The following is a 14,089-nucleotide window of genomic DNA, read 5'->3' on the forward strand; positions in this document are numbered from 1 at the left end:
GAGGATACAATCAGCCACATTTCTGAAAGATTCTCTCAATTAAACCTCCTGCTTGCCCTATAGATGGAGCATTTACAGAACAGCCCTTCACCCCAACAAAAGGAAACCTATCATACAAATATCTTCACATTTTTCTTAGCTGTACTCCCCTAAGAAACAAAGCCTTTGTGGATAAAGTTTACAAAGCAATTCAGGCAGACACACATAGTTGATGACTCAGTACAAATCAGTTAAGTCTGGCAAAGCTGTAAGCAAGACAGAGTAGAGTCTGGAGGGGAAAAAAGGTCAGTTTAAAATATGGTCATATTTTAAGAAGTGCACATTAGATTCAAACACTGCAAAATATGTCCACATAAACATCACCATGCCATTTCACGTGCTAGTACAAACACAAATCTTCTTCTCATGATCTCCAGAAAAAGATGTGTTGTTGCTTTGCATTTAACACAGCCTCACATGCACCACTACAATGCCATGTGGATGCACAGCCACAGAACACAGTAAGATTTTATGCACTAAAATTCAGATACATATTTTAATGTCTTGGAATAACGTTTCAAATTCAGCGTAAAGAAATCTTTCACACTTTCAGAGCATTTCTCAACAGCTAACAATAACTTATTCATTAGTGATAAGGGTCCATGCTAGAATCACATATGCATGGGGTCAGAAAGAAGTGATACAGGCAGCCAAAGGATAGAAAACAGAAAACATACAAGCTGTGTACTGTGCTGCTTTTCAGTGGTTTTGTTTGTTTTTAAATAAGGAGCTGCGTATTCTCCCAGATATCTTTAAGTCTGCTCCTGCAATTTCCCTTTCTTGAGAGAAAAAAGCTTTACTTCCTTTCCATCATTCCTCCAGTCTTACTCCCAAGCAAACCTGTTACTGCCAGCGTTTCCTCAACCACCGTGTGCAGTTCTTGTAGATAACTACCTACCCACCTACAGCTCTGCCATCTCACACCATTCTATTTCCGCGTGGTTCCTCTCTTGAAGAAAGCTTTCTTCAGAAGGCAGCAGATCCAAACATCTTCTCAATAATACCCTAATGGCTTGCAGGAACAAAGTTCGTCTTCGTTAAAAGGAAGAGCAGCAGATTCTGCAAGACCAAGAAGCTCGGAGAAGACTGCTTATTAGAAGGCCTTGTTATCACCTTATCTCTACAAGCATATCCTCACACAGCACACGTCCTGCCTCCATGACAAGCTTTTATTACAGCCTTGTTAAGAAATCATGTAGCTGATTTAACAGATGAATTTGTTGGCAGTCTGAGAGCAGATTCACTGCATCCTCTTTCAATGTGCCTCTCAAATTAGGAGAGGGAGCTCCAAAGATGACCCTGGGCCCAGTACCCAGGTTTTGCTGCTGTACTCCATGGTATCCATGCTAGGCTGTCAGAAAGGCATGCAACCATTCCTTTGCACTGCCAGCTTGCCAGCCTGTCCCCTCAGTAATGCTGCTAGGCAACAGCAGGCCGCAAGGGCTGGCACCCAACCATCTGAGTTCCACACTCCAGGTAAAAGAGCTGCTTCTGCACGAGCAGACCTTGTCAAAAACAACACTGCCATTTGCATCTAATACAGCTAGAAATACCAACCAGGCAGGAACAACGGAGTGGACTTCGACACCCTTAAGCAGCAGGGATAAGGGATGGATCCTCAGTAAGTCTGACCTTGCTCCAGACATTTACCAAAAAGTTGGTTCTGTCGAAGTCAGAGAACTCACCTGCAACACCTCAGGAAGACCTAATGGTGTTTGGGTTTGTTTTTTTTTTTTGTTATTATTTACTGCTGTAATAATGACTCAGGAACTAAAAAGAACATGACTGAGACTTTATGTTGTCCCCTCCCCTAACTCATAAAAGTTTCCAGTACCACTTTTCTGACCAAGCTTTGGACCTGACCCTGCTCCTTGCACAATCCACTCACTTCTACCTAGTTCTGCTCTTGCACTCCTTCACTGCCACTTAATTCTTCTCCCTCCCCTTCCTTATCCAGGCCCGTACTGGAGGTGCCTTCTCTCTGGCATGAGCATCTGTTTCCCTGCTAAGCCCACACGTGGTTCTCTCACTGCAAGTGATACTTGCAATATGTGGCATCCTCCACCCAAGCCAATAAAAACCAGCAAAACGCTGTAAAACAGTGAGCCAAGTAGAGTTCTTGACTCAGGAAGAGCTGACTGTAGGCTCCCACTGGCATATCTCCTGTTACAGTATGCACTGGTTAACATGGGTGGATGTTTATTTTCCTCATTAGCTACTGTTTTATTGCTTGTTTCATACAAAACCAGATAGTTACCTCTCCTACATCATACAGATAAGGTGCCTACTGCCTATCGTGAGCTGAAAAATACTTAGAACAATACTGAGGAAACATCCTTTTTTGCTTAAAATACTGCTGATATGAAACCATTTTTAATTGACTTGTGCACATTGAAAGCAGGCGTAGTGTAACTCTCAGAACACACCACTCTACACTTATAATAAATTACTCCGCCAGATAAGGACTTGAAGGAAAGCGATTTGTGCTTTTTACCTTTTCTTTATTTTTAAAATAATTACAGTCATGCAGAAGCTACAATTACACCACACAATATACATACTACAACACAACAACTATCTATAGACATAAGGCAGCTTTGTTTCCTAATAGTTCCAAACCTTTCTCTTCACGGAATTACTACGGTTCACTTTCAGTATTGGTTCTCAGGTTTTCATTTCCAAGTAACCCTTCAAGATCCTGAAGTGCTTTTGGATAACAAAATTTGTCAACACAAGGAGAAATATGAAAGAAATTATAATAGCTACTCACTTACTGTACTGCTAAGTCTTAATTGGATACCTACTGCATATCACTGTACTAGCTCAAGGACAGTCATTCACATGAAAATTGTTCAATGGTGAATGCGTTTTGTCTTGTCCAGCGAGTGTACTTTATCTATTTAGCAACAGGGAAGAAAGGCTGCAGAGGAAAACGGTTATTTTAAATTCATTGCTTTTCTTGAGATTGTCAGTTTTTCCAAAAACCTACACTGTGCACTGCAAACGCAACAGTATCCTCCACTCAAGCTTTTTGTTCCTCTACCTGACGAGCTGGAATTCTGACTTGCTTTTAAAACTAGTTAGCAGTATACTCACACAAAAAGTCAATCTCAAACGATGAAAACAGCAGTTCTCTATAATAATACATATTTCCGTGCTTACTGTAAAGGTGTGCTCCTGGGAAGCCCACCAAACTCCCAGGCCTCCTGGAAAAGCAGTGACTAGTAAATAGAAATTACAAACCCTACCATGCAAGAACAGGAATGCACACTTGGCAAACTGCACAGATTTACAGGCGCAGGAAATGTGACACGCTATGGACTGATGCCATTACTTGTTTAAACCTATACTTTGTTTAGCTTTGACATCTGAAGGATTAGAGTGATGTTTTAAGGACCTGCTCTTCAGAATATGTTAGGAACTCCTCAGAATTAAGTTATTTTACCATGTTAATTTTTCCACCACCTCTGTGCATAACCTGATGCAGTACTCATTACAAAATAACAGCTTTTTTTCCCCTCAAATAACCACAGATTCCTTCAGAACATAGGAAAAGCAGATAGTCTGTATTTTACTCTGTATCAATTGAATGTGGAGGGCTCTACTTGCTGATCTAAGTTATACACACAAGTCAGCCTTGGCAAACCCTGACTTGGACACGCAGAGAGCGAGAAACGACCGGGCACCAAGAGACACTTGCCTCATCAGAAGAAACTCTGTAGTAAACGCTGGCATGAAATCCAGCTCCCCAGGGAGCACTCAGCTACTGACCCACGCAGCACCTCCTTTCCTGCCATCTCCTGCCTCGCTCTACCATACAAAGACAATAGGCTCAAAACCACAGGCTGTGGGCCAGCAATGCCATGCACTGGCAGAGCCGTAGGGTGGCTTTGTCCTGCCACCAAACTATCTTACAGATGTGTGTGAGCTCTGCAACTATTACAAGTGATGTCAACAATGTCAGTGAAGAACCTGCAGGGATGCGTGTCTGAAGGCAGGTGGAACTGCTACAGACACCTTGGGGCCACACTGTATGTCTTGTCCATGAGTAGCAACACAAAGCACTCTGTAATTATGTTTTCCATTTTAATCTAAACTGATTTTCCAGTAACACTTTGCACATGCTAAAGAGCAATAAGAGGCTAATGTCGTGCTTACTGACACTGAGGTTGAGCTGACATTTAGTCACTTAAATGCTTAGCAAAACTGATTCTTCTGCAATTCCTACATAGCATAAAGAAGGATAGCATAAAGAAGGCAGTATCATTGTAAATTACCTGCATGCTTTTCAGATCTTTTCTGAATACACCAGACAAACTGTTATTCTTTTTTTTTTTTTCCCTTAAAACCAGCCTCTAAGTAGGAACAGAATCTCCCCTGGCAGCTGCAGGAAGCTCCAAGGACCGCCCACAGCAGACAGCCCTATGTCACCAGCCAACCTGAGTTTCCTTGATGCAGACTGCGCTCATCTTCAGTTCTGGATGGAACTCCACACACACAAAAAAAGAATGCATTTGAAAAACTCGGAAGCACTCCCAAAACATTCTCTCTAGCACAGAGGCCCCACTTCCAGGAGAACAGAACTTGAAGAAAAAACTGCAGGTGTAGAAAAACTAAAACAAAAGAATTAAAATACGTTTAAGCTCCCTATTCCAAGGATTAAAATGCCATTTGCCAGAAGCCATACAAACAACTACACATAACCTAATGGGTGATGTAGGTTTATAAACAAGAGTACAATCTTGTCTTTCCACCTTCCATAGCAAGACACAGCTCCAACTGGAAGGAACAGAACATTTACTCATGCACTGCACATAGGAATGGCAAGGAGCATACTAGCTGCAGAACCTCCCTGAATTGCCTGGGTAGACAACTAACTGACAGCAAACAGCCTGAACTTCTCAGACTGCAGTAAAGAGGAGCTCTGAAACACCACATGGGAAAAGAAAGAGAAATAAATGGTAGCAATAGAAAAAATTCAAAAGCATCATATTATGTTATGTATTCCAGGCCAGTAGAGTCACCTGTAAACCCAGCAATATGCACCCCAGAGCACTCAGCTCTGTGTACAAAGACTGAAAGAGCTTATTCTCCCCATGTCACACAGAAATACTCACTTCTCCAACCCAAGGAAAGGCTAAATAAGAAAAAACCCAAAGAAAAAAATACCCACCCAAATGCCTCTTCCCAGTCAATGAATTCAAATGCAACAGGACTAAAATCTAATTTTCTTAGGACAAGAAGTCAATAATGATGTAACACCTCCACACTGAAACTGAGGAACATTTTATTTCACTTAGGAATAAGAATTGAAGCAGAGTTTAGCATAAAAAGGAATCTGCAAAACGCACCCACATTTAACTTCAGATTTTCTAGGGGGCTCACTGCTCCCCTCCTGCAATACAGCCATAATCCTAAACTGGGGCTCTTCATGCAAATAAATACCATCAGTAGCACCAATTAAGCCATCCATACAAGTCAGCAATGAATACATATCATTGTGTGTCATCTCTTCACAGAGCTGCTGACTGAGAGGCAGTGGGCACCAAGATACACACGGCACAAAGGTAGTTCTGGTATTTTCTTGTTATGTCCACTCTTCCCCACTTGTCTCTTTTGCAGAGTTACTGACTTCCACGTGTGTTTACAAAACCTGTTTCACTTTCAGGACCTGCAGATCCCAATTAAATACAACTGACATCACTGAAGGTCAATTCTACTAAAACGTGCATAAACCATGCCAATGTTTTCCAGCAAAGCGTTCAGGGAAGGTGACATTTTGCTGAAAGGCAGATGGCAATTTGACTTCAAAACTACAAAGATAAAAATAAAAATCCCACATTGCTATAAATGGATACCTAACAAAGGATTACATCAGGAAAACAGAGTGTGGGCAACAGGGAAGTGCAAAGGAAATACTTCAGCGAGGAAGCAAGCAACCCATATTTCTCCAGTACCTTACAGGGTATTGCTCAGATGCTTGGATCTCTAACAGTGCACTGTCCTTGAAACACGTCTTTTCAAACAGGCTCTGACTTGTGGGTGTCTAATAAATCTGAAACTCGCATCTCTTGCTAACTGTTAGAAGATGAAAGCAGCTTTCAAACAGTCACTCAATGCAGGTAAATTATCATTAAGTCGCTTGGGGATACCTTGAAATGTTACCTTAATAAAGAGACAGAGTAACATCCTCAGATATATTATGGTTGTGAAACAAACGTAATGTATGCTCTCAGAATTCTGAAGATAAAACACAGCATTTTTCTGATGAGATTTAGAGATTTGTCTGAATAGGAGACATTACTTATAAGAACAAATACTGGATGATTCAAGGAGTACATTTCAGGAGTGTTTAATCTTTAGCATGCCAGCTTGAAAACAGGAAGGTCAATGGAAAACAAGCACCGGAAGAAAGCTTAGAGTCTACCAAGGACTTGGTACGTAGATCAATTCCTTTTAGAAATTGCTGCTGCATTTTATAACATAATTGCCAAACAGCAAAACATAATGAAAGTACAAAAAGGTTAATGCAACAGAAGCATTAAAAGTGTTGTAAAATATTACAGTAATCTTCTGAAAAGAAAGGGTGCTTATGTCACCTTTCACAAGTCAGTAAAGTGGTACTACAACTATATTCTACTGGTTGCCTTAAAGAACACTGAACATTTTACACAGTTTTAACATACCTCATGCCTTGTTTCAGAAAAAACATCTTTTTCCCCGCCACCAACAGACAAGAATACTTTCCATGAATGAACTGGACCTTACAAAAACCAGTAATTTTATCTCCGTACTTTCAGGGAAACATAGAAGTGGAACCTCATACCTGAGGCCGCATCCTCGGGTTCCATCTGACATAGTAGTTGACCCACAGTTCCAAATGGTTCAGACTGGCAACAGGATACAGGACGTGGTTCTCATAGTTTACATAGAAAGGATTTGTGAATTCATCCAACTGACTGTTTATGTAGGACCACAGCGATACAGTCTTAGTGCTCAACTCCTGAATTTAAAAAGAAAATACAGAAAAATAAGTACATGGATTGCAAGATGTTAAAATGTGAGGTCATTATCTAGATATCACTATCTTTGTGAAGATACCCGATATACTGCAATACTGTCCTCTGAGAACACCTGCTGATCACTAAGTCTTAAAGCTTTATCAAAACTTTTGATATCTTGTTTCCTTCCAAGGCTAACTGAGAAGGGAGATTCAGGCATAATATTTTCAAAGACAATGAGTTCCAGGTGAGGAAGAGAACGCTGTCCATAACTTACTACAGTTTCTGTAGCTCCATAAATCTACGACTATATGTACATATGACCACTTCAAAAAGACAAATAAGTTAGCTTTGAAAAGAAAATCAGGGAGGAGAGAATGTGATTTGAAAGATCCAAAATAGCACCTGTGGAAAACAGTGTCTTCCTTCTCCCACTCAAACTATTTGCTCCCAATATCTATTGGTAATGTGATTTAAAATTACCAGCTTTATTTGCACTTCTGAAAGTTCTATTATACTAAACACAATCAGCATAAACATGGTTAGATCAAGGTTTCAAAATGTGAACCTCAGTGAGATTCATCTTGCAATTTTACACTTGTACAATGTAGGCAAGCATGTGCTTCTGCTACCTCTGTGTCTTAAACTGCATTTCTTTATTGAGAACTGCATACAACTGATTTATTGAGAACGCTGTTGGGAAATTCTGCATTTGCTGAGAATGTGTTATTCAGCTCCACCTTGTGGTATCTGCGTGCAACTTTCTCCTCTACAGAAGCAGAGACAAACCTGAAAAACAACAGATCTAACTGCCAAGGAATAGCTACTTGCTCTAACACAAACATCAAGTGCCACAAACAAAAAAAAGCCAGCACTGTATTTGGAATACTGAAAAAAGTTTTTGTTTTAAAAAACAAACAAACAAACAAACAAACATGTTTTCCAAACTCAAAGCATTTCATTATGTCCCAACTCCATTCATTCTGGCATTTTAAACTTCCCCAGTCTTCAATCACAGGATCCATAAAATTATGCCCTGAAGTGACCTAAAGCCATGCCCAGGAGTTGCTCTGAAAACAGCACAGGAATGTCAGTACCACCTGACAATAACTACACTAAACTATGAATGCTGGCTAGAAATATCTGAAAGTCAATTTTTTAAAACCCTCAGAACTGCCAACAGTTAACAACCAAAGAAAAGTGAATGGGATCTCACTTTATAGAGCATTCGTTATGTATTCCATGCAATTACACCTGTAATGCCCTTGAGGACTATGTAGCAGATTCATCAAAAAACACAGCTTCTGTGTTCTTAGGTCACATGTCCTAAGCATTTCATGCAAAACCAACATATCAAGGATGTGCTTCATCAATTACTTACCTCTTTTAACCTTTCTTTTTCACAGTTGCATAAGAAAGTCCCAAATAGACAGCTATAAAGGTGATCCAGAATGGTGATCAAAAATAACTCGTTGAATTCAAAGGCTGCAGGAAACTTAAATTAAAAAAAAAAAAAAAAAAAAAAAAGGTAAAATTACTCTAAGCTGTATTTTAAGCAGCATGGTAAGGAAGAAACTAACAAGTAAGAAATAACTAAAAGATTCAGGTAAGATTTTTTCTTATTTTGTGATTATGTTCAGGAGAACTAAGAGATTTCTTTAACTTGCACTGCAATACTACACTTCACCTTCACACTTCTTCATAGTCATCAGAGACAAACCGTACATTCATTATGCTAGTGCACAAGGATGCAAGCACAGAACATTAGCTAGTGTGAAACTGGTGACACAAAGCAACTCCTTGTGAGGAGCCCTATCTAACAGAACATGCTTTATTCCTCTATGATATTTAAGAGCTTTAGTTCTGCTTCTAACTTGCAGTAAGCTGGATAATAAACACAAACGTACATAAAATACACTGGATATATATTTTAAATGTTTCTTACATTTTTTACCCAAATTATGTCATTTTTCCTTCATCTCACCCTCAAGTTTAGCATCAGCTACATATAGTAATCTTTTAATCTCTTCTTCCTATATCAGAAAGTAAATTCTGGATATCCAAATTGAAAGCAGCATTATTCCTCTGATACCACTAAACTTATATTCACAAGCAGAGGTTACCTGACACACTCTAGAATAAACAAATGGAAAATCTGAAAGCACGCAGTTTACTTAGAATGCATCTTAATCCGTAGTGCTTCAAAAGTCAGGAAGAAATCAGTACAAAAGTGTATGGGCTGCTATCTATTCAGATGGAAAACATCCTTCAATAATTTTACGATAGGCCCACATATGGCAACTGCTTAGTGTGTGAAAATAATTTTTTCTTCAGAATGACAAAGGTCTCAAACACAGATATGGAACGATGAACGATGAAGAGAATAAACAGACAACTCAAAGAAAATTTTATAAGCATTTCTCCACTTGCCATAAGAACGAGCATCTTAGGAGACTGATTTTTAGGACAAACAAAAACGTTCCTTTATTTCCACTAAAGGAGTGAATATTTGCAGAAGTCTAGAATGCAATATTACAGATTCACCATGAAGAATGTCCTCCTCTACGCAAAACTATCAAGCCAGAAATTCAGATGTGAAGAAGGCAGCAGCCTGGGTTCAGTCATGTGCCACTGAGCAATAGCACTGCCTTGCCATCAGTCTGAGAGCTACTTCAAAAAGAAAAGGACAAGTATAACTAGGAGGAATAACCCAGCAGTCAGGACTGGGGATGGACTAGCTGATCCAGGAACTCCTCTTCAGTGTCACCTGTGATTTGCAACATGATGTTCACACTGAAAGTAAGGAGTTGAACAACGCACAACACTTGTGCTTCTATTTAAGCCAGAAAGATCTATATTTTAAGCAGTATTATCTTAAAGGGTTGTTCTTGCAGTGTTTGACTTAAATCCTTTTCCTTCTAAGGCTTCTCAAGCTAAGATAAACCAACTTTCAATTGAAAGTTCTGAGTAAGGAAACCACCAATATCACGGCTTACAGAATAAACAGAGCCTCCTTTCTGACCCTGCTATGGATAAGATACAGCTCAACAGTGTGCAGTGCTCACAGTAGAGCTTCCTATACAAGCCAGCAGTTTGTTTTCCCACCACCAAGCTTTTTTTTTTTTTTTTTTGGTAAAACATACAGGATGTTAAGTAAGATGCAAGTTAAAATGATCAAATTCTCTTTTTCAGTCGCGTGCAGAAGTTATCACTAATAGCCTCTCTTTCAAGAGATCCTGCTCTAATTCTTGTACAGTACAACAATATTAACAACACAGCTATCGTTTAAACAAAACCTAGCAGTGCAACCTGCTAAGCAGGTCTGCTGGACCTAACCAGGGGAGAGCCAGCACCTCAATCTCCCACAGCCAGCCCAGAGCAGCAAGCACGTACACAGCACAAAAATAACTGGCAAACGATAAACGATATTTGGAACTAACTTTGAAGACAAGGCCTCTCCTAAAGGAGCTCTCCTTAACCCAAAGCACTCAATGAGCCTTGTCACATTAGTGCTCTGTGATGGCCCTGTCTGCGCTAACCAGAAGGACGCCGACAGGCCGCCATTCCGACCTGGTGAAGCACATTCAGAATTCCATACATCAGTGGTTGTGCTCCGACTAATTCATTAATATGTGAAAGCACTTATTGGAACTCTGTCTTTGAGTACAAGAGTTGTACTGTCGGAGCTGATGTTTCAAGACTGCAGAGCTTCTGTTATTGCTGCTGAAAAATCACTGACCTAAAAATTCTCTCCTCTGTAGTTCCAAGCCCATTAGTGTCTGTTTGAAGATTCAGGTGGAAAAATTCCCCAAATGAAAATTTACTTCTTGTCAAATCCGCTAATTGAGAGAGAACATATGGGTCATTAAAATCTCCCACTTGATGCTTCTGGAAGGTTTGTTGTTCATTTTTCTCTTTTTATAAAGGAGGTATTTAAGGGAAGAATTCTGTTGCATAAAATGTCTGATGATGCCAAGTAATATCTGACTCAAAGAGATGCAAAACAAATGTGCTTTTTCATTTCATAATTGATAAAATCAATTCTCTATCACAGTAACAAAGTTTAAATATTTTGCTGAACGGTGCTTATGACTGCGGAATTGGACTGAAACAGGTTAACTGAGCAGGACATCACAAAGTGTATCACTGAAATGAATGCAAGGAGAACCTCCAGAAGCTGGTGGCATCCGATAATGAACACAGTGCACCTTTTTAATCCTTTACCTTTCTTTTATGTGGGTGCCATGCATTAAAAGTAGAAGGGTAATTGTGTTCCATTACTACCTGCCAATTTTGCAGGTGTTTTTCATTTTCATCAGGTAACATGGCCATTCCAATTTGATATCTGCTTCTTGAAATCATTAGAATTTACAGACAGCAGTGGGAAATCATCTTATTTTTTCAATCTGTTATCAATGTATTTCTCTCAAACTCCCTAATACTGTATTAGTTGTCATTCCCAGATTGTAAAAATCTGGGAAAATATCAGGCTGTTAAAGACTAAGTTCCATTGTCTGAAGCTATCCAGAGGTCTGTATCCAAGCCCAAGTTAGAGATTCTCGTGCTATATTAAGCTGAATGTTTTAAGAATGAAATACTCAGAGCACAAAAGTAAATTTGCTTGCTTAGAGCCCATGCCCAAGCACGAGCCTGAACACACATCCCCTCCCAGTCACTGACACTTATTTGAGCTTTGGAACACGTCACATATGTTTGCCATGGATTCTGAAGCAAGAAACTTAACACCACGTTTTAAGCAAGCAAGCTACACAAGGATGAAATAGAATCCTGGTTTTCCCAGGTGTATGTCAAGGCAATTGCAATCTTCACACATATTCTCTAGGTGCTGAAGTCAACTAAAAAACAAGTGGCACAAACCTTTCAAAGAATGATACTTTCTGTTTTGTTGTGCTGTAACTTTAATGACTTTCCAGTGTCACTGTTGTTTATGAATTTCCTAACAGTTTTTGGATCCAGGTTTTGAACAGATGTGGTATTGGCTAAGTGTTCCATAGCTCCCCCGTTATTATTTTATTTCAACAAGAGGCAACTGAACTGTAAATAGCAAGAAACGGAGGCAGAAAGGGAGAATACAAAAAACAGAAGAGGCTGATCTTAATTACGCATCTCCCCAGAGGACTTCTGTTCTTACCAGGTGTTCAGAAGTCTCTCTTTTTGCAATTGTTATAAGCCTTTCTCTGAGAGAGGGGCAGAATTCCTCATTTTTTTTTCTCCAGCCACAATAAACAGCACATTAATGCTGAGATACAGATACGGAGAAAGTCTTCAAGCAACTCTGAACAAGGGCCCAGTATTGCAGCGGGAAGCTTTCATAACGCATGTAAGACAACTGTTCCAAGTACACCCTTTGGAAAGCACGATGCAAGATTTTTAAGAACCACGTTCACAAGAGCAACACTAAGGTGTTCTGGGAGTGCTCACATTGTGTGGAACCAGGCATTTATCTTCCTTGCCTCAAAACAATTCATGTGCTTGCAAACTTCAATACGTCTTTTACCATAACACTAGTAAGACCTCAGAAATATATTCCTAAACACCTTACCTGCTTTGTCATTTGCCAAACACAGTCAATGAACTGAAGGAAAATGGGAGATCTGTCTGCATCGGCATGATCATCACCTCCATGTCCTACTCGCTGAAAGACAGAATGGGGTTTTAATTTCTGCCCAGTCTATTTACAGCACTGTTTAAAGACGATACATTACAAAGATGAACAAATTTTCCATAATGCCAACCTATGTTTTTCAACTGCTAAAAATACTCCCCAGTATTTGCTTATGGACATGATGCTGCTGTTCAGAGCTCTCCCAGTCGTCTCTTCCATCTTCCAAAGTGAGCTGTTTATGGGATCAAACTGATAGCTATTCAGCGCAATTGAACCAACGATGAAACTTCCACATCCACTTGCTTAAGTATGTATCATTTCCCTTGAAACACTCTCAAATTAGATACCAAAAGTGTCACTATACTATGCTTTTTGAAAAACATACATCGTGATATTACGCCCTAATTTCCTGCTAGCCCTCGAGTCAAATGAATACTGCAGGAGCTAAAGAGCAAAGCGATATGAGAAAACGTACTATTGCAAATTAAAGAGCTGAAGGTGACAAATAACATACAAACACTTTCACCTTACCATTGCAAATCGGTGCCCAAAGCTTATCCATTCCTTTTCTATAAGGATTTCAAAGCCCTTGATAGTTCTGTAATAGCTGTCCAGCATAAGCATAGCTAGTGCAGTAAGCTGTGCTGTTCGATCCCAGCCATCGCTGCAATGTACCACCACAGAAGTTTTACCAGATTCAATTTTATCTGCAATTCTTACTGCTCCAGCAAGAAGCATCTTAAATAAATAAAAACAAGCATATTAAATGTAAATTAAATCAAAACTCCATCAAAAGGTATGATTTTATATTTTTAAACATCACGTATTTGAAATCCACAGATTAATTACATAGTTATCTGAATAACACTGTGTTAAATCAGAGACTTTCAAACAGCAAGATGCATACAGCTGGAAGGACAAAAGCCAGTTCTCAAGCACAGGCATGCTGTTGTCCAGCAGACTTTTCTCCATTATCAGTAGAACATGCCAAGAGAAGCAACCCCCTTCACTAAATGAAAATTGAAATTCTTATCATTATGAAAATAGACACAAACCCTGTCATCTACCCCAAAGACAAAAGGTTCAATGTGATCAAAGTTCATCTTCACAGGAAAGAATCACTCCTGTCTTCCTCAGCTTTCAGTTCTTAACTGCTAGCACTAGGGGAAGGGACAAACCACTAAGCTGATCGCAATCAAAATACAACCCAAACAAACCCAGGGACTGCTGGCTGGGAGCCTGCCCTGATCTGCTGCTGCATGAAGCACACACAGCATGAGACCCACAAGCCATGAATAAGGCCATGAATAACCTGGGCTCAGAAGCACGCTGGAGGAACAAAGGAAGAGATGGCAGAGAAATGAAATTCACTTGTGTGGGAGACAGAAACAGCAAGTTCACACAAAACCTTCTCTTAGTTCTC

At 39.7% G+C, this 14,089-nt stretch overlaps 1 protein-coding gene across 2 annotated transcripts in view; it reads right to left on the reverse strand.

The window, feature by feature from the left end:
* The window catches only part of MTMR1 (myotubularin related protein 1), a 32,632-nt gene that overhangs the window by 3,612 nt on the left and 14,931 nt on the right, over positions 1–14,089 (reverse strand). For both annotated transcript variants that reach the window (XM_085230859.1, XM_085230860.1), the window contains 4 exons: positions 13,198–13,404; positions 12,604–12,696; positions 8,422–8,535; positions 6,866–7,042 (listed from right to left, as the gene is read on the reverse strand). In XM_085230859.1, the coding sequence (XP_085086985.1) occupies positions 6,866–7,042; positions 8,422–8,535; positions 12,604–12,696; positions 13,198–13,404 (591 nt within the window). The remainder of the gene's footprint in view (positions 1–6,865; positions 7,043–8,421; positions 8,536–12,603; positions 12,697–13,197; positions 13,405–14,089) is intronic.

This window comes from Meleagris gallopavo, chromosome 9 (assembly GCF_905368555.1).
Source record: "Meleagris gallopavo chromosome 9, MGAL_WU_HG_1.1, whole genome shotgun sequence".
Lineage (NCBI taxonomy): Eukaryota > Metazoa > Chordata > Aves > Galliformes > Phasianidae > Meleagris > Meleagris gallopavo.